The 23,322-nt window shown below is 51.8% G+C and overlaps 1 protein-coding gene across 5 annotated transcripts in view; it reads right to left on the bottom strand.

The window, feature by feature from the left end:
* Window positions 1–600: 600 nt before the first annotated feature.
* The window catches only part of slc23a3 (solute carrier family 23 member 3), a 112,297-nt gene continuing 89,575 nt past the window's right edge, over window positions 601–23,322 (bottom strand). For 3 of the 5 annotated variants that reach the window (XM_067987035.1, XM_067987032.1, XM_067987036.1), the window contains one exon: window positions 601–1,011. In XM_067987035.1, the coding sequence (XP_067843136.1) occupies window positions 701–1,011 (311 nt within the window). In that variant the 3' untranslated portion in view covers window positions 601–700. Of the gene's footprint in view, window positions 1,012–16,068; window positions 16,260–17,086; window positions 17,272–23,322 lie in introns of all 5 variants that reach the window. The other 2 variants (XR_010963377.1, XM_067987033.1) reach the window with 2 other exon arrangements.

A 23,322-nucleotide genomic window follows, 5' to 3' on the forward strand; every position in this document is an offset into this window, starting at 1 on the left:
TCCGAGTCAGTCAACCTCTCCTCACCACCACCATTCCCCACCCACTTCCCCTCCGGATCGCCAACTCTGCCTGGAAGTCATCCTGGACGTCTCCTCCCTCCAACTGCCCCGCGCTCCGGCCCCCCCCCACCCCATGCTCCAATCCCCCCCCCATCCACGCTCCACCCTCCCCCCACCTTTCCACCACCCCAACATTGGTCACCCAACATGTCCACTCTCACTGTGCCACCTCCTCCCCACGGTCAATTGGACAGCGAACAGGCAATTCGTTACCCAATTTTTTTATATAACTAATGGACAAAAGCATTGAAAGAAAATGATTATTCTTTTAATGGCCCCTATGATATTTTTCTCCCCGAGGTTTTGCTCTCAGCAGTGTCCTGGAGATCAATTTTCAATTCCCGGAGACTCCAGGACAATCCTGGAGGGGTTGGCAACCCTAACATCCCATTAGTGTCTCCAATTCTGGCTGGCCGTATCCCTGGTGGTTTCCTCAGATGACCTCCCGCCTCCAACCACCTCACCCAGTCCAACAGCCCTTCCGCCCCCACCCATCTCCAATATTTTTACGACTAATAAACAAAAAGTGTGCAAAGAAAATGAAAAAAAAAGCCCACGTTTTATTTTAATGGCCCCAATGATTTTTTTTTCTCTCCCGAGTTTTTTTTTTGCTTCCCAGCAGTTTGCTGGAGATTAATCTTCAATTGCCGGAGACTCCAGGACAATCCTGGAGGGGTTGGAGATCCCTGCTTCCCCTCACCAGCTCGGGCGTCGGCAGCAAGTCCTTTGTCTCCTCGCGCCCCCCGGGCGACTCTTGCGATGGTCCGGAACTGGGGCACAGGTTGCAAAGGGGAAAGGACTTCACGCACAGGGACTTCAGTGATCTGCGCAGGGCTGGAGGAAGGCGGTAAACCTTTGCTAAGTCTTTCGGGTGATGACGACGGTGATGACCTTCCAGTGCAGATTTCAAACCAGGAAAGTGTCCCACCAACCCCCGCTCCTCCGATGTCCCTGAAATTAAACACGTCAACATATTTTCACCTAATTGAGCCTCTGATCAAAATCAACATCCAACAAGGCCTGTCTGTATTTACACAGCATGTAGACTATACAGTGGAGCTTTAAAATTTATCCCGACAAGATTAAATTCCTGCCATTTATTCTGAATGTATGCAGTTCCTAGAATCATAGAATTTTACAGCACGGATGGAGGCCATTCAGCCTGTCGTGCCCGTGCTGGCTCTTTGAAAGAGCTGTCCAATTTAGTCCCACATCCCAGCTCTTTCCCTATGACCCTGCAAATTAGTCCTCTTCAAGTAGATGTCCAATTGCCTCTAAATTTTCCCCTCAGAACAACCCCCCCCTCCACTCCACAAAATCTCCCCGGGCTCCCCCCTCCCTCACTACAACTGCAGCCTACAGAGCATTCAGTGGGTGAATGAACCCCTAGAAAGTTGATAGATTGAGTGAGTGGGCAAAACTGTAGCAGATGGAGTTCAACGTGACGTCATCCACTTTGGAGCTAAGAAAGATAAATCAGGGTATTTTCTAAATGGTGAGAAGCTGTGGAGCAGTGGAGAGATTTAGGGGTCCAAGTACAGAATTCATTAAAAACTAGTAGATAGACATAAAAAAGAATTAAAAAAGCCCCTTGAGATGATAGCCTTCATCTCAAGGGGCTGGAATACAAAGGGGTAGAAGTTATGCTACATTGTACAAAGCTCTGGTTAGACCCTATCTGGAGACTGAGTCCAGTTCTGGGCACCGCACCTCAGGAAGGATATATTGGCCTTGGAGGGGGTGCAGCGCAGATTCACCAGTTCAAAAGGGAATTGGATATGTACTTGAAAAGGGAAAATTTGCAGGGTTACGGGGAAAGAGCAGGGAGAGTGGGACTAATCGGATAGCTCTTTCAAGGAGCCGGCACAGGCACGATGGGCCGAATGGCCTCCTTCTGTGCTGTGTCATTCCGTGGTTCTATAATTTGAAGGTGCATGAAAGTATCCAGGGGTCAAGCAGGCAGAATCACCCTTCATTTACCCTTCCGAGGAGGTGCAGGCCTCCTCTCAGAGCCTCCCGACAGTAGCGCAGCTGAGTTCAGTAAGCATTGGGCATCTCCTGCTGGCTTCCGCTGCCCCGACTGTTCTGCCCACGATCAGATCACCGCCAGACACCTTTATTGGAGTTTTAAGTTAAACTTGATTCCCATTTCTGTTAGGCAGGCTAATCTATTGCAGATAGAGTCGTAGTATCGTAGAATCATACAGCATAGAAGGAGGCCTTTCGGCCCATCGTGCCTGTGCCGGCTCTTTGGCAGAGCTATCCGATTGGTCCCACTCTCCCTGCTCTTTCCCCATAGACCTGCAATGTTTTTCCTTTTCAAGTATTTCTCCAATTCCCTTCTGAAAGTTACTATTGAATCTGCTTCCACCACCCTTTCAGGCAGTGCATTCCAGATCATAACAACATAAGAACATAAGGAATAGGAGCAGGAGTAGGCCATCTGGCCCCTCGAGCCTGCTCCGCCATTCAATATGATCATGGCTGATCTTCTACCTCAACGCCAATTTCCTGTACTATCCCCATATCCCGTGGTGCCTTTAGTATCTAGAAATCTATCGATCTCTGTTTTGAATATATTCAATGACTGAGCCTCCACAGCCCTCTGGGGTAGAGAATTCCAAAGATTCACCACCCTCTGAGTGAAGAAATTTCTCCTCATCTCACTCCTAAATGCCCATTCCTTATTCTGAGACTGTGACCCCTGGTTCTAGACTCTCCAGCCAGAGGAAACATCCTCCCTGCATCTACCCTGTCGAGCCCTGGAAGAATTGTGTATGTTTCAATGAGATCACCTCTCATTCGTCTAAACTCTAGAGAATACAGGCCTAGTCTACTCAATGTCTCCTCATATGACAATCCCGCCATCCCAGAAATCAGTCTGGTGAACCTTCGCTGCACTCCCTCTATGGCAAGTATATCATTTCTTAGGTAAGGAGACCAAAATTGTACACAATACTCCAGGTGCGGTCTCACCAAGGTCCTATATAATTGCAGAGCGACATCTTTACTCCTTTACTCAAATCCTCTTGTAATAAAGGCCAACATACCATTTGCCTTCCTAATTGCTTGCTGCACCTGCATCATAACAACTCGCTGTGTAAAATAATTCTCCTCATCTCCCCTCTCTGGTACTCTTGCCAATTATTTTAAATCTGTGGCCTTTGGTTACTGGCCGTTCTGCCACTGGAAACAGTTTCTCCTTATTTACTCTATCAAAACCCTTCATAATTTTGAACACCTCTATTAAATCTCCCCTTAACCTTTTCTGCTCTAAGGAGAACAACCCCAGCTTCTCCAGTCTCTCCACATAACTGAAGTCCCTCATCCCTGATAATAATATAGATAATAAACAAAACCTAATAATGATAATAAACTTTGAGGGAACATTCAATAAGCTTTATAACATTCCTGTCTCTGTGTACTTTTAAGCACTTTTTTTAAGCCACTTAGGAAGCCCAAAGGCACCCATTTAAAAAAAGGCTCTACTATGTCCTGTGTGAAGTGTTACTGAGCCCTGCTAACTAGCAAGGTCCCTAGTTCAGTCCTTGTTGGTCTATTACATTGGCTAATCTCAGGTGGGGCAATAGTGGAGAGCTCAGCATCCCTGGGCTCTGAAGAAAATTCAGGGTCATAGGAACAGAGGAACAGGAGTGGGCCATTCAGCCCCTCGAGCCTGTTCCGCCATTCAATTAGATCATGGCTGATCTGTATCTTAACTCCATCTACCCGTCTTGGTTCCGTAGCCTTTTATACCCTTGCCTAACAAAAATCTATCAATCTCAGTTTGACCCCCAGCCTCAACAGCTTTTTGGGGGAAGAGAACTCCAGATTTTCACTAAACTTTGTGTGAAAAAGTGCTTCCTCCCTGAACGGCCTAGCTCTGATTGTTCTGGACTCTCCCACCAGAGGAAATAGTTTCTCTCTATCTACCCGATCAATCCTTTAATCATCTTAAACACCTCAATTAGTTCACCCCAAATAAAAGACCCATCAGGTCCTTTTTTCCAGATGACTGTCCTTCCTCTGGATAGTGCATGTGTGTGATCATCAGGCAGGGGCAAAATCAGACCTTGTTACCCCTTCCCTGCCCCCAAGGGAAGTGCCCACGGTGTTACATGATTGGCACCCCCTCCATCACCTTAAACATTCACTCTCTCCAGCACCGGCGCACTGTGGCTGCAGTGTGGAGCATCTACAGGATGCACTGCAGCAACTCGCCAAGGCTTCTTCGACAGCACCTCCCAAACCCGCGACCTCCACCACATAGAAGGACAAGGGTAGCAGGCGCATGGGAACAACACCACCTACAAGTTCCCCTCGAGGTCACACACCATCCCAACTTGGAAATATATTGGCCTTTCCTTCATCGTCGCTGGGTCAAAATCCTGGAACTCTCTCCCTAACAGCACTGTGGGAGAACCTTCACCACACGGACTGCAGCGGTTCAAGAAGGCGGCTCACCACCACCTTCTCAAGGGGCAATTAGGGATGGGCAATAAATGCCGGCCTCGCCGGCGACGCCCACATCCCGAGAATGAATATTTTCTTTAAATGATGAAAGGTCACTTGCATAAAGGTACAGGAGAGCTGTTGACGCACAAAGGAGTGTAGCCCAGTGTGAGTCGCAACTTTCACACAGAAATAGAGAAAAGCAGAACCAAAATCCTTTCAAAACTCCCCAAATGCGTAAAAATTATTGTTTTTTTATATCAAATTGTCACTTTTCTACTGAATACTGGTCAGCTATCAATCAAAACAACATCTTGCATTTATAAAGCGCCTTTAACACTGTGAAACGTCCCAAAGCGCATCACAGGAGCGTTATCAGACAACAAAATTTGATACCGAGCCAAAGAAGGAAATAATGGGATAGGTGACCAAAAGCTTGGTCAAAGAGGTAGGCTTTAAGGAGGAGAGAGAGGCGGAGAGGCGGAGAGGTTTAAGGAGGGAATTCCAGAGCTTAGGGCCTAGATGGCTGAAGGCGCAGCCGCCAATGGTGGGGCGAAGGGATGGTAATGTACAAGAGGCCGGAGTTAGAGGAACGCAGAGTAATGTCGTTCTTAATTTTGATCCACTGGGGCAGGGAAAATGATCAACTGTCTGGCAGAGGAAATTGCCTATGAGCAGAAGCAAAATCTTGCCATTGCTGCCTTATAGTAGGGTTTAAAATAGAGTACCAGAGACGGACCATGCCCTCTTTTTTGAGCTGTGTTCTGGGAAAGACGCGTCATAACATTCCTCTCCTGTGCAGTTTTAAGCACTTGGCTATAAAACCTCCCATCGAATTTTTCTAAACTCATAAAAGAATTATAACTATGTATTGTTGTGTTTATGAGCTACCACTGTTCGTAAAATGTTTATAGCACGAATGCAAAGTACAAGCTGGTGCACTAATGCCTTTAGCATCGTTCTGTCATAACCCAAACAGTGTGGCGGGGAGAGGGGGAGATAAAGAAATGCCTTGGTCGCCTATGTGAGGCCGTGAGTTGTATTCATGAAGATTTCCTCTGGTCAGTGTTTCAGGTGAAAAGAAAGAACTTGCATTTATATAGCGCCTTTTATGACCACAGTATGTCCCAAAGTGCTTTACAGCCAGTTAAGTACTTTTTGAAATGTAGTCTCTGTTGTAATGTAGGAGACGCAGCAGCCAATTTGCACACAGCAAGGTCCCACAAACAGTAATGAAATAATGACCAGATAATCTGTTTTTAATTATGTTGTTTGAGGGATAAATATTGGCCCAAGACGCCAGGGAGAACTCCCCTGCTCTTTTTTTTCATTCGTTCATGGGATGTGGGCGGCGCTGGCGAGGCCGGCATTTATTGCCCATCCCTAATTGCCCTCGAGAAGGTGGTGGTGAGCCGCCTTCTTGAACCGCTGCAGTCCGTGTGGTGAAGGTTCTCCCACAGTGCTGTTAGGTAGGGAGTTCCAGGATTTTGACCCAGCGACGATGAAGGAACATAGGAACAGGAGTAGTCCATTCAGCCCCTCGTGCCTGCTCCGCCATTTGATAAGATCATGGCTGATCTGTGATCTAACTCCATATACCTGCCTTTGGCCCATTTCCCTTAATACCTTTGATTGCCAAAAAGCTATCTATCTCAGATTTAAATTTAGCAATTGAGCTAGTATCAATTGCTGTTTGCGGAAGAGAGTTCCAAACATTTACAACCCTTTGTGTGTAGAAATATTTTCTAATCTCGCTCCTGATAGGTCTGGTTCTAATTTTTAGACTGTGCCCCCTATTCCTAGAATCCCCAACCAGCAGAAATAGTTTCTCTCTATCCACCCTATCTGTTCCCCTTAATATCTTATAAACTTCGATCAGATCACCCCTTAACCTTCGAAACTCCAGAGAATACAACCCCAATTTGTGTAATCTCTCCTCGTAACTTAACCCTTGAAGTCCGGGTATCATTCTAGTAAACCTACGCTGCACTCCCTCCAAGGCCAATATGTCCTTCCGCAGGTGCGGTGCCCAGAACTGCGATATATTTCCAAGTCGGGATGGTGTGTGACTTGGAGGGGAACGTGCAGGTGGTGTTGTTCCCATGCGCCTGCTGCTCTTGTCCTTTTAGGTCGCGGGTTTGGGAGGTGCTGTCGAAAAAGCCTTGGCGAGTTGCTGCAGTGCACCCTGTGGATGGTACACACTGCAGCCACAGTGCGCCGGTGGTGAAGGGAGTGAATGTTTAGGGTGGTGGATGGGGTGCCAATCAAGCGGGCTGCTTTGTCCTGGATGGTGTCGAGTTTCTTGAGTGTTGTTGGAGCTGCACTCATCCAGGCAAGTGCAGAGTATTCCATCACATTCCTGACTTGTGCCTTGTAGATGGTGGAAAGGCTTTGGGGAGTCAGGAGGCGAGTCACTCGCCGCAGAATACCCAGTCGAAATAATGCCAGGGGATCTTTTTCGTCAACCTGAGAGGGTAGACGGGGCCTCAGTTTAACGTCTCATCCAAAAGACGACACCTCCGACAGTGCAGCACTCCCTCAGTCCTGCACTGGAGTGTTAGCCAACAGTCAAGTCTCTGTGACTTTTAATTTAAAAAGTACTTCATTGGCTGTGAAGGGCTTTGGGATGTCCTGAGGTCGTGAAAGGTGCTATATAAATGCAAGTTCTTTCTTTCTTGACGTTTATAACATCAATGCATTTCTCCTCCCATCTCCAATCCTTCCCAACTTTTCCCCCCATTCCTCTTTGCTTCCAACCCTTTGCATCACAATTTCCTCCCTTTTCCCATCTCTCCCCTATCTTATGCTTCCTTAGACCCCCCCCCACCCCCCCGCCCCGACCCTCCCAACCCCTGCCCGTGTGATACTGAAGGACTATTTCATTGTGAATTAATCCAGGTGGGTGAGTAAAGGAAAGGCCTCACCCTGAGGAGCCGCCATGCGGCGATTAACTTTTAACTTTTCCAAAGATGTTTCCAGCACTGATTAGTTCCCAGAGTGACTCAGCCGCAGGTCATTCCAGGTGCTGAGTCTGATAAGGATCAGAGCCGCCCCTGTTTACATTGGAGTCTGACAGTGGGACGGTTCCAGTGAGAGATTAGAGGCCAACAGTGCACGTAACACTTTGAAACTAGCTAAGGCCGGTGAGGCCACCCCTAGTGCACGCCTCTGAGCTGGTCTGCGTCGCTGGTCAGACCGGCAGCTTACAGTATCCTGGGTCTGGCGTACAGGCATGAAACTCAATGCTGCGGCATCCTATTGCCTTAGACAGGTCACAATAGGTACTGTATTACAGTGTGTGTATGTATATATACAAACAATTAAAATATACACACACTGTATTGTGCGTACAGCAAACTGTGAGTTAAATGATGACAAGGCCCCTATTTATCGCCCGTCCCTAGTTGCCCTGAGAAGGTGGTGGGCTTTCTCCTTGATCCACTGCAGTCCCTGTGGTGATGATCCTCTCACAATGGGGAGGGAATTTTTTAAAAATTATTCTTTCTCGCGTTTCTGGCAATTTGTTGCCCATCCCTGATACAATTGGGTGGCTTGCCAGGCCACTTCACAGGGCAGTTAAGAGTCAACCACGTTGGGTGTGGGACTGGAGTCACTTATAGGCCCAGACCGGGTAAGGACAGAAGGTTTCCTTCCCTCTAGGACAGTAGTGAACCAGTTGGGTTTTTACGACAATCCGACAGCTTCATGGTCACTTTCTGCTAACAACAGCCTCTTTTAATTTCTTTTTTATTTCCAGATTTTTTAACTGAATTCAATTTCTCAAACTGCCCCTGGTGAGATTTGAATTCATGTTCTCTGGATTACTAGTCCAGGACTCTGGATTACTAGTCTACAACTCTGGATTACTAGTCCGGAACTCTGGATTACTAGTCTACAACTCTGGATTACTAGTCCGGAACTCTGGATTACTAGTCTACAACGCTGGATTACTAGTCCAGAACTCTGGATTACTAGTCTACAACTCTGGATTACTAGTCCGGAACTCTGGATTACTAGTCTACAACTCTGGATTACTAGTCCGGAACTCTGGATTACTAGTCCACAACTCTGGATTACTAGTCTACAACTCTGGATTACTAGTCTGGAACTCTGGATTACTAGTCCAGGACTCTGGATTACTAGTCCACAACTCTGGATTACTAGTCCGGAACTCTGGATTACTAGTCCACAACTCTGGATTACTAGTCTACAACTCTGGATTACTAGTCCGGAACTCTGGATTACTAGTCTACAACTCTGGATTACTAGTCCGGAACTCTGGATTACTAGTCCACAACTCTGGATTACTAGTCCAGAACTCTGGATTACTAGTCTACAACTCTGGATTACTAGTCCGGAACTCTGGATTACTAGTCCACAACTCTGGATTACTAATCTACAACTCTGGATTACTAGTCCGGAACTCTGGATTACTAGTCCACAACTCTGGATTACTAGTCTGGAACTCTGGATTACTAGTCCACAACTCTGGATTACTAGTCCACAACTCTGGATTACTAGTCCAGGCCACTGGATTACTAGTCCACGACTCTGGATTACTAGTCCGGAACTCTGAATTAATGGTCCAGGCCTCTGGATTATTAGCATATATTAATGACTTGGACTTGGGTGTACAGGGCACAATTTCAAAATTTGCAGGTGACACAAAACTGTGGAAGTGTAGTGAACAGTGAGGAGGATAGTGATAGACTTCAAGAGGACAGAGACAGGCTGGTGGAGTGGGCGGACACGTGGCAGATGAAATTTAATGCTGAGAAGTGTGAGGTGATACATTTTGGTAGGAGGAACGAGGAGAGGCAATATAAACTAAAAGGTACAACTCTAAAGGGGGTGCAGGAACAGAGAGACCTGGGGGTATACGTACACAGGTCATTGAAAGTGGCAGGACAGGTTGAGAAAGCGGTTAAGAAAGCATATCGGATCCTGGGCATAGAGTACAAAAGTGAGGATGTTATGATGAACCTTTATAAAACACTGGTTCGGCCACAACTGGAGTATTGTGTCCAATTCTGGGAACTGCACTTTAGGAACGATGTGAAGGCCTTAGAGAGGGTGCAGAAAAGATTTACTAGAATGGTTCCAGGGATGAGGGACCTCTGTTACGTGGATAGACTGGAGAAGCTGGGGTTGTTCTCCTTAGAGCAGAGAAGGTTGAGAGGAGATTTGATAGAAGTGTTCAAAATCATGAAGGGTCCAGACAAAGTAAATAAAGAGAAACTGTTCCCATTGGCGGAAGGGTCGCGAACCAGAGGACACAGGTTTAAGGTGATTGGCAAAAGAACCAAAGGAGACATGAGGAAAAACGTTTTACACAGCGAGTGGTTATGATCTGGAATGCGCTGCCTAAAAGGATGGTGGAAGCAGGGCCAATTGTGGCTTTCAAAAAGGGATTGGATAGGTCCCTGAAGGAGAAAAATTTGCAGGGCTAAGGGGAAAGAGCAGGGGAATGGGACTAGCTGGATTGCTCTTGCAGAGGCTTGATGGGCCGAATGGCCTCCTTCTGTGCCATAACCATTCTATGATTCTATGATTAATTCAGGCCACTTACCTGGCAGGAGAGAATCTGTGATTCCGAAGGCGGATCTCCCAGGACGAGTAGAAACAGCTATAACCTGTTTGCAGCTTTACTGACGTAGAGGTGGATCTCAAGGCTGGCCGGGGACCGGTCAACGCCTTTTTCCAGTAAGGCGAAGACGGTTCCTTTCTCGCAGCAGACATGGCGACCAGAGGTTCCCGAACACCGGGGCACAGGGTGCCCAACACCGTCAGCTTGACCACAAAGACGGGTGAAGGACCCACACCATGGCAACGGGACATCTTTGTGAGGAAGGTTCTGTTGGGAGCCTGCGGATTCGTGCCAGCCGACACCTTCTGCCTGCAGGAGTTCCCGAGGAGCGGCTATTTCGACGTGACCTTCAAGAACGCCGAAGGAGGCCTGAGGATGTTCCAGGCTTTCGAGGAGAAAGGGAAGGAAGCGCCTCACCGCGGAACCATGCTTTGCTCTCCCCGCAGGAGAAGGAACGGACGCTAACGGTCCATGTGTTTTACCCACATCTGCCTGTCGTGGACGTGCTGATGTTCCTCAAGTGATACGTGGACGGAGCGGAGCATCGACATCACGGGCATGCACGGGTTCTGGACCAGCAAGAGGAACATCCAGGCGCAGCTGAGGGCGGACACCAACGGAAACATCACTCCCCCACCATCAAGCTTCGTGATTGGGCCGAGTCGAGGGTCAGTGGTGTACCCGGGGCAGCCCGGAGTTTTTTCCCACGGCAAACCCGGGCATCGAAGTGGCCTCCTGCAAGGCGGTGATCTGCAGGAACTGCAGGAAGGAGGTTCCACCAGACACAGGACTGTCATGAGGCCAAGTGCCGCAACCCGTGCGGAGAGGCTGGTCACCTGTACAAGACCTGTCCAAACCGCAGACCAAGCTATGCACGGGCGGCAAGAGATGAGGGAATGCAGGAGAAGAGAGCGGCAGTCGTAGCTGCCCCAAAGGAGGCCAGACCCCTTCCCCCCCAACTGTGGTCCCACCTGCAAGGGCCAACGAGGAGGACAAAGAGCAGGAAGGGAGTGTCGAGGAAATCAACCAAACCCCGACACCCAGCCCCGAAACTACCCCTGAGAATGCAGAGTCAATGGAAGGCGAAGCAGGGATGGATGAAGGATGGATGATACAAGCAAAGGGAAAGAGGAAGTCCCGCAGGACCAGAGGCACGAATGGCAAAGGAGCGGCCAGCACAAGAGGAGCTTACAGTCCCCAACAGACAACAGTGATCACTCCTCAGACAACGACCAAGGAAAGGGCGGGGGGGGGGGGAACCCCACCTTCATCAAAGGAAGAGGCAAAACGCGACGGTGACCAGCGACACCGACAACCTGCTCCAACTCCAGGAACCTGAGAGCAGCAACACCCAGCTCCAGGGCACCGGGAGCAGCGATGCGCCCAGCACACCCCAACTCCGGGACGCCGGGAGCAGCAACGCGGAGAGCGATGTCCCCCGACTCCGGGACGCCGGGGGCAGTAACGCGGAGAGCGATGTCCCCAAACTCCGGGACGCCGGGAGCAGTAACGCGGAGAGCGAGGTCCCCCGACTCCGGGACGCCGGGGGCAGTAACGCGGAGAGCGATGTCCCCCGACTCCGGGACGCCGGGAGCAGCAACGCGGAGAGCGATGTCCCCAAACTCCGGGACGCCGGGAGCAGCAACGCGGAGAGCGATGTCCCCCAACTCCGGGACGCTGGGAGCAGCAACGCGGAGAGCGATGTCCCCCGACTCCGGGACGCCGGGAGCAGCAACGCGGAGAGCGATGTCCCCCGACTCCGGGACGCTGGGAGCAGCAACGCGGAGAGCGATGTCCCCCGACTCCGGGACGCCGGGAGCAGCAACGCGGAGAGCGATGTCCCCCAACTCCGGGACGCCGGGAGCAGCAACGCGGAGAGCGATGTCCCCAAACTCCGGGACGCCGGGAGCAGCAACGCGGAGAGCGATGTCCCCCAACTCCGGGACGCCGGGAGCAGCAACGCGGAGAGCGATGTCCCCCGACTCCGGGACGCCGGGAGCAGCACGACGGAAGCGGAGAGCGAACCTCAGGCGACGGCCAAGGACCTGGATCTGTTTGTGGATCTCACGGACACACCACCCCACGAGACCCCGCCGTGGACCCCCGAGCGAAGACCCTCCCCCAACTGAGGACAGGCCTCCTTCCTCAGCCCAAGGACCGTGCAGAAGTTCCTGCACACCACACAAATGCAGAATCTGGACCCAGGGTCCCAAATGGACAGTAACGTAGACCTCAGACTGATGCAATAGTAAGACCTGAATGTTTTGTTTCCTTTCTATTTTAAAATGGATTTAAAAATTGGATCCATAAACGTGCCTAGCATCAAATCGACTACGCGATGTGCCGCGATCCTAGACTACCTGTCCAGGGTCAAGAGGGACCTGTTGTTCTTGTAGGAGTGCGGGATCCCTCACCTCAGCAACTACCGGCAGCGGTCACGTGTGTGGACCCAGGGGCAGTCGATCTGGTCGGGAGGCAACGATAGTCGTTCCTCTGGCCTGGGGAGTCTGCTACGAGGAGGTCAATTCACCATCACCGAGGTTAAGGAGGTGGTGGGGGGCCCCCTGCTCGTAGCAGACGTTCTGTACAAGAACGCCCCACTCCGACTGATCAGTGTGTACGCCCCGACCCTCGAGAGCGAGTGGCTGGAGGTCTTCCAGCATCTCCCAATGCTGCTGGCGACCTCCAGACCGATCGTTCTCGCTGGAGACTTCAACTGCATCATCAATGTGGCTGGACGATCCAGCAAGGGCAGCGGTTTACTGGACACCACATCCAAACTCCTGATGGAGGCGGTGAAAGACACAAAGCTCCGCGACGTCTTCAGCAGATGGAGCGCCTCAGAGTTACACCTGGTCCAGGCCAGACGGGTCCGTCCATTCCAGGATAGATTTCCTTTTTGTGTCCCCAACGCTCAAGGTCAGATTCACCGACGTCCAGCCGGTGTTTGTCTCTGACCACTGCCTCCTACTGGCCAACTGTCAACTGCAGGAGGACCAGAGGGCAGGCAGGGGGATATGGAAGCTGAACGCGAGACTGTTGATCCCGGAGAACATTGAGGAACTAAAGAGGGATTACACAGGTTGGTGAACCGTGAAACCCCTCTTCGACTCCACGGTGCACTGGTGGAAAGCGATCAAGGCCAACATCAAAAGGTTCTTCATCCTCAAAGGTGTTCAGAAGGCGAGAGAGAGACAGAAGGAGGTGTCACAGCTCCAGAAAAGCATGCAGGATCTGCTCCAGCTGCAGTCGATGGGGGTCGATGTCGGGGAGGAACTCCGAGAGGTGAAGAGGGCCAGCAAGCCTCGCTCTTCGCCTCCGAGGCCTCAAAGATCATCTTCCGGTCCAGAGTCCGCTCCATGGAGCAGGGTGAGAAGTGCTTGGGCTTCTTCCTCCGGAAGCTGCACAGGAGACCTCTGTGATCAGCAGCGTGAAAGAGGAAGACGGCTCACTGATGTCCTCACAGGCCGACATACCGAGGATCAGCAAATCCTTTTATGCCGGGCTGTACGATGCAAAGCCCACAGACAGCACGGCCTCCCAGTCCTTCCTGTCCTCTATCATGGAGGTCTTAGAGGACAGCGAGCGGGAGAGCACGGATCAGCCACTGAACTCGGGCGAGCTGTCAAAGGCCGGTCTGGTCCTTCAAGGAGAGTAGAACTCCCGGAAGTGAAGGCTTACCGGTCGAGTTGTACTCGGATCTGTGGGACTGCTGAAAATGTACAGGGGTGTGCTTCTGGCAGGCACCATGTCAGAGTCCACGAGGAAAGGCATCATCACCCTCATCTACAAGCGGATGGGGGAGAGGGAAGAAATCAGAAATTGGCGACCCATTTCCTTGCTAAATGTCAACTACAAGATTCTGTCTAAGGCCATCGCCAACAGGCTCAAGTCTGCTCTGGAGCGAGTGATCCACGCGGATCAGACCTGTACAGTACCCGGCAGGAAGATTTCTGATAGCCTTGCACTGCTCAGGAATACGATCGCCCACGTGCAGGACAGGTGGGTGAACACTTGCCTCATCAGCCTGGACTAGGAGAAGGCCTTTGACAGAATATCCCATATGTACACGATGGGCGTTCTCTCCAAAATATGTTTTGGGGAGGGAATCCGCAATTGGATCCGACTGCTCTATGCAGACATCTGTAGTGCAGTCCTAATCAACGGGTGGGAGTCAGGGAGCTTTCCAATCAGATCTGGAGACAGGCAGGGCTGTCCTTTCTTTGTGGCCTTGTTCATATGTTGTATCGAGCCATTTGCCGTGTCCATCAGGAAGGATGCAGGCAGCGGAGGCTCTCGGGTTAAGGTCTCCCTGTACATGGACGATGTCACCGTCTTCTGCTCTGATCAGCAGTCGGTCCACACACTGACGGGCATCTGCAACCGTTTCGAGCTGGCCTCGGGGGCCAGAGTGAACCAAAGTAAAAGCGAGTCCATGTTCTTTGGCAGGTGGGAGACCCGATACTTTGTCCCTTTCACCGTCAGGTCCGACTACCTGAAGATGCTGGGGATCAGGTTCGGGGGGGCCCCAGGCCTGCACAAAGAACTGGGAGGAGTGGATCGCCAAGGCCAAACAGAAGCTTGGTGTGTGGGTGGGGTGCTCCCTCTCCATAACCGGCAGGAACCTGGTGATAAGATGTGAGCTGCTGGCAGTGTTGCTCTACGTGGCCAGGGTCTGGCCCATTCCCCACAACTCCGCGGTCACAGTCACCCGAGCTATCTTCCACTTTGTCTGGAGGTCCAAGGTAGAACGCGTCCGCAGGGTCACCATGTACAAGCCCCCAGACAAAGGGGTGAGGGGTGTCCCCAATGCCACTCTGATCCTGATGGCCGCCTTTGTGTGTAGCTGCCGCAAGATGTGTGTAGAGCCCCAGTACACAAACACCAAGTGTCTCTACTTGCTGAGTTTCTACCTGTCCAACATACTGAGAAGTCTGGCCACACTGGCTGAGTAGTCGCAGGACGTCCCGTCCAGCTGCACCGTACCCCACCACCTGTCCCAGGTGGGAGAAGTTCCTGAGGAGGAGCCCCTTCGACCACAAGGCCATCAGACAGCGGTCGACACGAAGCGTTCTCAGAGTCTTAGAGTCATAGAATCATAGAGTTATACAGCACGGATAGAGGCCCTTCGGCCCATCGTGTCCGCGCCGGCCATCAAGCCCTGTCTACTCTAATCCCATATTCCAGCATTTGGTCCGTAGCCTTGTATGCTATGACATTTCAAGTGCTCATCCAAATGCTTCTTGAATGTTGTGAGGGTTCCTGCCTCCACAACCCTTTCAGGCAGTGAGTTCCAGACTCCAACTACCCTCTGGGTGAAAAAGTTCTTTCTCAAATCCCCTCTAAACCTCCCGCCTTTTACCTTGAATATATGCCCCCTTGTTATAGAACCCTCAACGAAGGGAAAAAGCTCCTTAGTATCCATCCTATCTGTGCCCCTCATAATTTTGTACACCTCAATCATGTCCCCCCTCAGCCTCCTCTGCTCCAAGGAAAACAAACCCAATCTTCCCAGTCTCTCTTCATAGCTGAAGCGCTCCAGCCCTGGTAACATCCTGGTGAATCTCCTCTGCACCCTCTCCAAAGCGATCACATCCCTCCTGTAGTGTGGCTTGCAAGGAACGGAGAGGGTGGACTCGATCGGTTTCTTCCCCGACCAGACGGTCGATGCCGTTTGGCAGAACGTCTCATCGCCGGAACTGACCAACGGACACCAGGATGTAGCCTGGATGGTGGTGAGAAAGGCCCTCCCAGTGCGGTCCTTCCAACACGCACGGAACCTCAGCGCCACCGCGAGCTGCCCTCGAGGCTGTGGCGGGAAGGAGCCCGTCGTCCACCTCCTGATGGGCAGAGGGTGTGGAGAGAGGCGCGTTGGTATCTGTCCCGGTTCATCCCAAAAAGTTCAGTAACACAGGACGCCGTGCTCTACGGGCTGTTCCCCGGGACGCACACACCGAGACAGACATCACCTGCGGCCGGAAGACCATCAACTCGGTGAAGAAACCCGCCCGTCTTTCAGCTGAAGGAGCTGTCCACGGGCGAGTGTTGCCAACTGGCACATTCGAAGGTCCAGGTGCACGTGCTGCGGGACGCAGTGAAGTGAGGAGCGACCAACGCAAAGGCTGTATGGGGAAAGGCCACCGAATAAAGCCACCCGGCCCTGTTTTGTACAGAATGTATTAGAAAATATGTAGTGTGTTTTAAAACTGTAACGATGAGATCATTGCTTTGAAGTGCTGTGTTGCATTTTGTGGCCTTTATTTGAACTGTGTGTATCTTTAAATTTTACGGAATAAAGTATATTTTGAAATTTAAAAAATGTCAACCAACACTACTAAAACAGGTTATCCGGTCATTATCACATTGCTGTTTGTGGGACCTTGCTGTGAGCAAATTGGCTGCCGTGTTTCCTACATTACAACAGTGACTACACTTCAAAAGTACTTCATTAAATATAAAGCACTTTTGGGATATCCTGAGGTCGTGGAAGGCACTATATAAATGCAAGTCTTTCTTTCTTTCTTCTGTAGCCCTACAAATTTTTTCTTTTTAAGTATTTATCCAATTCCCTTTTGAAAGTTACTATTGAATCTGCTTCCACCGCCCGTTCAGGCAGCGCATTCCAGATCACAACAACTCGCTGCGTTAAAAAAAACTTCTCCTCATTTCCCCTCTGGATTCTTTTGCCAATTATCTTAAATCTGTGTCATTTTACAACGTTAAAGGCGCTATATAAATGCAAGTTGTTGTTGCTGTGTCCTCTGGTTACTGACCCTCCTGCCATATAATATATAAATACAAGAAGTGCTTGATTGGTGACATCAAGTTTGGGCTTAAGCAACACGTTGATTGTATGAGGAAGGGAAGGCTGAGAGAAGGAAGGAGTTCCAGAGTATTGTGGCCCTGGAAAGTGTCAGCCTTGCTGGTCTGATCACAATAGGCCCGGACTAGAAGCCTTAGCAATCTGCGAACAATGTTCCTCATCACCTGGAGGTCTATAACAGGATGCCAATCTTAAGCTTAGGACCATTGGCTTGGACCAATTGCATCCAAACAGATTCAGCTGCTGCGCTGAGGCACTAATATCTCTTGCCACAGCAGGCAGGTTACCGTTGGCAAATAAGCCCCACACACCACCTCCCCCTGTGAAGGCGGACGAGAGAAGCTGTTCACTGTGAAAAAAGAAAAAAAAAAGATGAGTTACATTGAACTGAGGCCTGAGTGACCTTGACAGGCCCTGTGTGGTTTGCCCTGTGTAACCCTCTTCAAAGAACCTTATCACATTCTCTGTAAGCTCATTGATAATGTTCTCATCAGATGTATGTGCGTGTGGGGGAGGGATGGGGCAGGCAGTGAGGTGGGTGGGTGGAGTAAATATCCTTTTGAAACAATAAGGTTTAGATAGCCCCGTCGCTGAAGCCCTTTGCCTGATACAACTGACAAAAAGGCCTGTTTACATTGTGGTTGTAAACTCAGATTCATTCGGAATTCCTATTGCTTTCAACCCAAACCGTACAATCCCTTCAAATAAAAGGTCCCATCCCCTCGCCTGGCAGTGGATGGAGACGAGGGAGAATTGGGGGGGAAGGGGAGAGCTTGACTGTGGCAGCGGACTCGTTCTGGAACAGCCAATGATGTCAGCGAGGCAACTCATAGTACCATAGTGGGTACAGCACAGGGGTAGGCCATTCAGCCCATCATGCCTGTGCCGGCTCTTTGAAAGAGTTATGCAATTAGTAGCAGTCCCCCTGCTCTTTCCCCATAGCCCTGTAAATCTTTCCCCCCTTCAAGTATTTATCCGATTCCCTTTTGAAAGTTATTATTGAATCTGCTTCCACCGCCCTTTCAGGCAGCGCATTCCAGATCGTAACAACTCGCTGCGTTAAAAAAATGCTTCCTCGTGTTGCCTCTGGTTCTTTTGCCAATCACCTTAAGTCTGTGTCATCTGGTTACCGACCCTTCTCCCACTGGAAACAGTTTCACCTTATTTATTCTATCAAAACCCCTCATAATTTTGAACACCTCTAGCGATTCTCCCCTTCACCTTCTCTGCTGCAAGGAGAACAACTCCAGTCTCTCCACATAACTGAAGTCCCTCATCCCTGGTACCATTCTAGTAGATCTAGAATAGTGTATCCCCTTCCTGATATCGAAGGAAGATTTTACTTTGTGATTTTTTTCCCCAAGCTTTCCCTCTTGCTGCCCCTTCCTTAGCCCTGTCCTGCACACTCTCCCTTAGCCCTGTCCTGCACACTCTCCCTTAGCCCTGTCCTGCACACTCTTCCTCAGCCCTGTCCTGCACACTCTCCCTTAGCCCTGTCCTGCACACTCTTCCTTAGCCCTGTCCTGCACACTCTCCCTCAGCCCTGTCCTGCACACTCTCCCTCAGCCCTGTCCTGCACACTCTCCCTCAGCCCTGTCCTGCACACTCTCCCTCAGCCCTGTCCTGCACACTCTCCCTTAGCCCTGTCCTGCACACTCTCCCTCAGCCCTGTCCTGCACACTCTCCCTCAGCCCTGTCCTGCACACTCTCCCTTAGCCCTGTCCTGCACACTCTCCCTTAGCCCTGTCCTGCACACTCTTCCTTAGCCCTGTTCTGCACACTTTCCCTTAGCCCTGTCCTGCACACTCTCCCTTAGCCCTGTCCTGCACACTCTCCCTTAGCCCTGTTCTGCACACTCTCCCTTAGCCCTGTCCTGCACACTCTCCCTTAGCCCTGTCCTGCACACTCTCCCTTAGCCCTGTCCTGCACACTCTCCCTTAGCCCTGCCCTGCACACTCTTCCTTAGCCCTGTCCTGCACACTCTTCCTTAGCCCTGTTCTGCACACTCTCCCTTAGCCCTGTCCTGCACACTCTCCCTTAGCCCTGTCCTGCACACTCTCCCTTAGCCCTGTTCTGCACACTCTCCCTTAGCCCTGTTCTGCACACTCTCCCTTAGCCCTGTCCTGCACACTCTCCCTTAGCCCTGTCCTGCACACTCTCCCTTAGCCCTGTCCTGCACACTCTCCCTTAGCCCTGTCCTGCACACTCTTCCTTAGCCCTGTCCTGCACACTCTCCCTCAGCCCTGTCCTGCACACTCTCCCTTAGTCCTGTCCTGCACACTCTCCCTTAGCCCTGTCCTGCACACTCTCCCTCAGCCCTGTCCTGCACATTCTCCCTCAGCCCTGTCCTGCACACTCTCTCTTAGCCCTGCCCTGCACACTCTCCCTTAGCCCTGCCCTGCACACTCTTCCTTAGCCCTGCCCTGCACTCTCTTCCTTAGCCCTGTCCTGCACACTCTCCCTTAGCCCTGTCCTGCACACTCTCCCTTAGCCCTGCCCTGCACACTCTCCCTTAGCCCTGCCCTGCACACTCTCCCTTAGCCCTGCCCTGCACACTCTTCCTTAGCCCTGCCCTGCACACTCTTCCTTAGCCCTGTCCTGCACACTCTCCCTTAGCCCTGCCCTGCACACTCTTCCTTAGCCCTGTCCTGCACACTCTCCCTTAGCCCTGCCCTGCACACTCTCCCTTAGCCCTGCCCTGCACACTCTCCCTTAGCCCTGTCCTGCACACTCTCCCTTCGCCCTGTCCTGCACACTCTTCCTTAGCCCTGCCCTGCACACTCTCCCTTAGCCCTGTCCTGCACACTCTCCCTTAGCCCTGTCCTGCACACTCTCCCTTAGCCCTGCCCTGCACACTCTTCCTTAGCCCTGCCCTGCACACTCTTCCTTAGCCCTGCCCTGCACACTCTCCCTTAGCCCTGTCCTGCACACTCTCCCTTAGCCCTGCCCTGCACACTCTCCCTTAGCCCTGTCCTGCACACTCTCCCTCAGCCCTGTCCTGCACACTCTCCCTTAGCCCTGCCCTGCACACTCTCCCTTAGCCCTGCCCTGCACACTCTTCCTTAGCCCTGTCCTGCACACTCTCCCTTAGCCCTGCCCTGCACACTCTTCCTTAGCCCTGTGTTGCACACTCTCCCTTAGCCCTGCCCAGCACACTCTCCCTTAGTCCTGCCCTGCACACTCTCCCTTAGCCCTGCCCTGCACACTCTCCCTTAGCCCTGCCCTGCACACTCTCCCTTAGTCCTGCCCTGCACACTCTCCCTTAGCCCTGCCCTGCACACTCTCCCTTAGCCCTGTCCTGCACACTCTCCCTTAGCCCTGCCCTGCACACTCTTCCTTAGCCCTGTCCTGCACACTCTTCCTTAGCGAAGGGGACTGTCCAGAGACCTGACACCAAGAATTTGCTGACACCGCACTTGTTCCCAGTCCCTTTGGAGCACCTCTCCTTTTTCCACCTCCTTCTCTGTGGCGAAGAAACCCTGCCCAGCCCATCGTGGCACGACGGAACTTGTTGAAAGTGGCAGCTCCCTTTGTGCAGTGACTCATGTTCGTACCAGTTAATACCCACCCAGAGACAGGACTGTTAAAAGAGGAAGGAAAGAACTTGCAATTATATGGCGCCTTTCATGACCTCAGGATGTCCCAAAGTGCTTCACAGCCAATGAAGTACTTTTGATGTGTAGCCACTCTTGTAATGTAGGGAAAGGCGGCAGCTAATTTGCGCACAGCAAGATCCCACAAACAGCAATGTGATAATGACCAGATAATCTGTTTTTTAATGGTGTCAGTTGAAGGATAAATATTGGCTCAGGACACCAGGGAGAACTCCCCTGCTCTTCCTCAAATATATAGTGCCATGGGATCTTTTACGTCCCACCCTAGAGGGCAGACGGGGCCTCGATTTAACGTCTCATCCGAAAGACAGCACCTCTGTCAGTGCAGCACTCCATCAGTACTGCACTGGAAGTGTCGGCCTGGATTAGGTGCCCAAGTCTCTGGAGCGGGGCTCGACCCCACGACCTTCTAACCAAGAGGCAAGAAGGACACCACTGAACCAAGGCTGACAAGTAACGGAAGAGTTCCTCTCCAATTTTCTACTCTTCTCCTCAAAGCACTGGGCCTTGCTAGGCCTCAGTGGCCAAGTGGCTGTAGCTGCCGGTCCAGCCTAGACAGTGCATGTTGGCAGCTGATTCAAACAATGGAGGAGGCGTCAATAACTGGGCCCAATCTTTCCCTCCCCCAAAGTGTAAACACACACAGCAGCAACAACAACAACTTGCATTTATATAGCGCCTTTAACATAGGAAGACTTCCCAAGGTGCTTCACAGGAGTGCAATCAGACAAAATTTGACACCGAGCCACATAAGGAGATATTAGGACAGGTGACCAAAAGCTCGGTCAAAGAGGAAGATTTTAAGGAGCGTCTGAAAGGAGGGGAGAGAGAGAGAGAGGTTTAAAGAAAGAAAGAACTTGCACATAAAGTGTCTTTCGTGACCTTGGGACGTCCCAAAGCGCTTTACAACCAATGAAGTGCTTTTGATTTGTAGTCATTGTTGTAATGTAGGAAACACTGCAGCCAATTTGTGCACAGCAAGATCCCACAAACAGAAATTAAATAAATGACCAGATAAACTGTTTTAGTGATGTTGCTTGATAAATATTGGTCAGGATACCGGGGAGAAGCCCCCTGCTCTTCTTCAAAATAGTGCCATGGGATCTTTTAGGTCCACTTGAGAGGGCGGACGGGGCCTCGGTTTAACATCTCATCCGAAAGATGGCACCTCCGACAGTGCAGCACTCCCCCAGGGAGGGAATTCCCGAGCTTAGGGCTTAGGCAGCTGAAGGCGCGGCCACCAATGGTGGAGCGAAGAAAGTCAGGGATACGCAAGAGGCCCGGAATTGGCGGAGCGCAGAGATTTCGAAGGGTTGTAGGGCTGGAGGAGGTTACAGAGATCGGGAGGGGGGGGAGGCGAGGCCACGGAGGATTCGAACACAAGGATGAGAATTTTAAAATTGAGGCGTTGGCGGGCCGGGATCCATGGCGTAGGTCAGCGAGCGCAGCGGCACGCGGTGACGCGCGCACAGGGGCACACGGTGACACACACATAGGGGCACGCGGTGACACACGCATAGGGGCACGCGGTGACACACACACACAGGGGCACATGGTGACACACGCATAGGGGCACGCAGTGACGCGCACACAGGGGCACGCGGTGACGCGCACACAGGGGCACACGGGGGCACACACATAGGGGCACACGGTGACACACACACACAGGGGCACACGGGGGCACACACATAGGGGCACACGGTGACACACACACAAAGGGGCACATGGTGACACACGCATAGGGGCACGCAGTGACGCGCACACAGGGGCACACGGGGGCACACACACAGGGGCACACGGGGGCACACACATAGGGGCACACGGGGGCACACACACAGGGGCACACGGGGGCACACACACAGGGGCACACGGGGGCACACACACAGGGGCACACGGGGGCACACACACAGGGGCACACGGGGGCACACACACAGGGGCACACGGGGGCACACACACAGGGGCACACGGTGACACGCACACAGGGGCACACGGGGGCACACACACAGGGGCACACGGGGGCACACACATAGGGGCACACGGGGGCACACACATAGGGGCACACGGTGACACACACACACAGGGGCACACGGTGACACACACACATAGGGGCACACGGGGGCACACACATAGGGGCACACGGTGACACACACACACAGGGGCACACGGTGACACACACATAGGGGCACACGGTGACACACACACACAGGGGCACACGGTGACACACACACATAGGGGCACACGGGGGCACACACATAGGGGCACACGGTGACACACACATAGGGGCACACGGGGGCACACACATAGGGGCACACGGTGACACACACACAGGGGCACACGGTGACACACACACATAGGGGCACACGGGGGCACACACATAGGGGCACACGGTGACACACACATAGGGGCACACGGTGACACACACAACGATCAAGAGGCTGAACGCGTTCCCCTCCCTTGGTCAGGCCTTTCACAGCACCCCTTGTTTATCTCCCCCATCTACCCCCTCTTCCAGCCTCTGTTGCCAGTTCCCACACGGATCTGTCTTGCTGACTCGGGTCTGTCATCTGTCAGCTGTGTAAGTATCCTTCACGTGCAATTAGGGATGTTAATTTTTATTACCTTGTACAAACTCTAGGTTGTTAGCAATCATAAAAGATTGTTCTGGTTCACGGGGCCCTGAGTTTTATAGCGCCGTTCCCTCGGCCTGTTACTGAGTGTGCGTCTAGCTGCCCAGTTGCAGTCGGTCACACAAACCCCACCAACTGGAACTGCTTTTTATTTTATTT

This window comes from Heptranchias perlo, chromosome 7, assembly GCF_035084215.1.
Source record: "Heptranchias perlo isolate sHepPer1 chromosome 7, sHepPer1.hap1, whole genome shotgun sequence".
NCBI lineage: Eukaryota > Metazoa > Chordata > Chondrichthyes > Hexanchiformes > Hexanchidae > Heptranchias > Heptranchias perlo.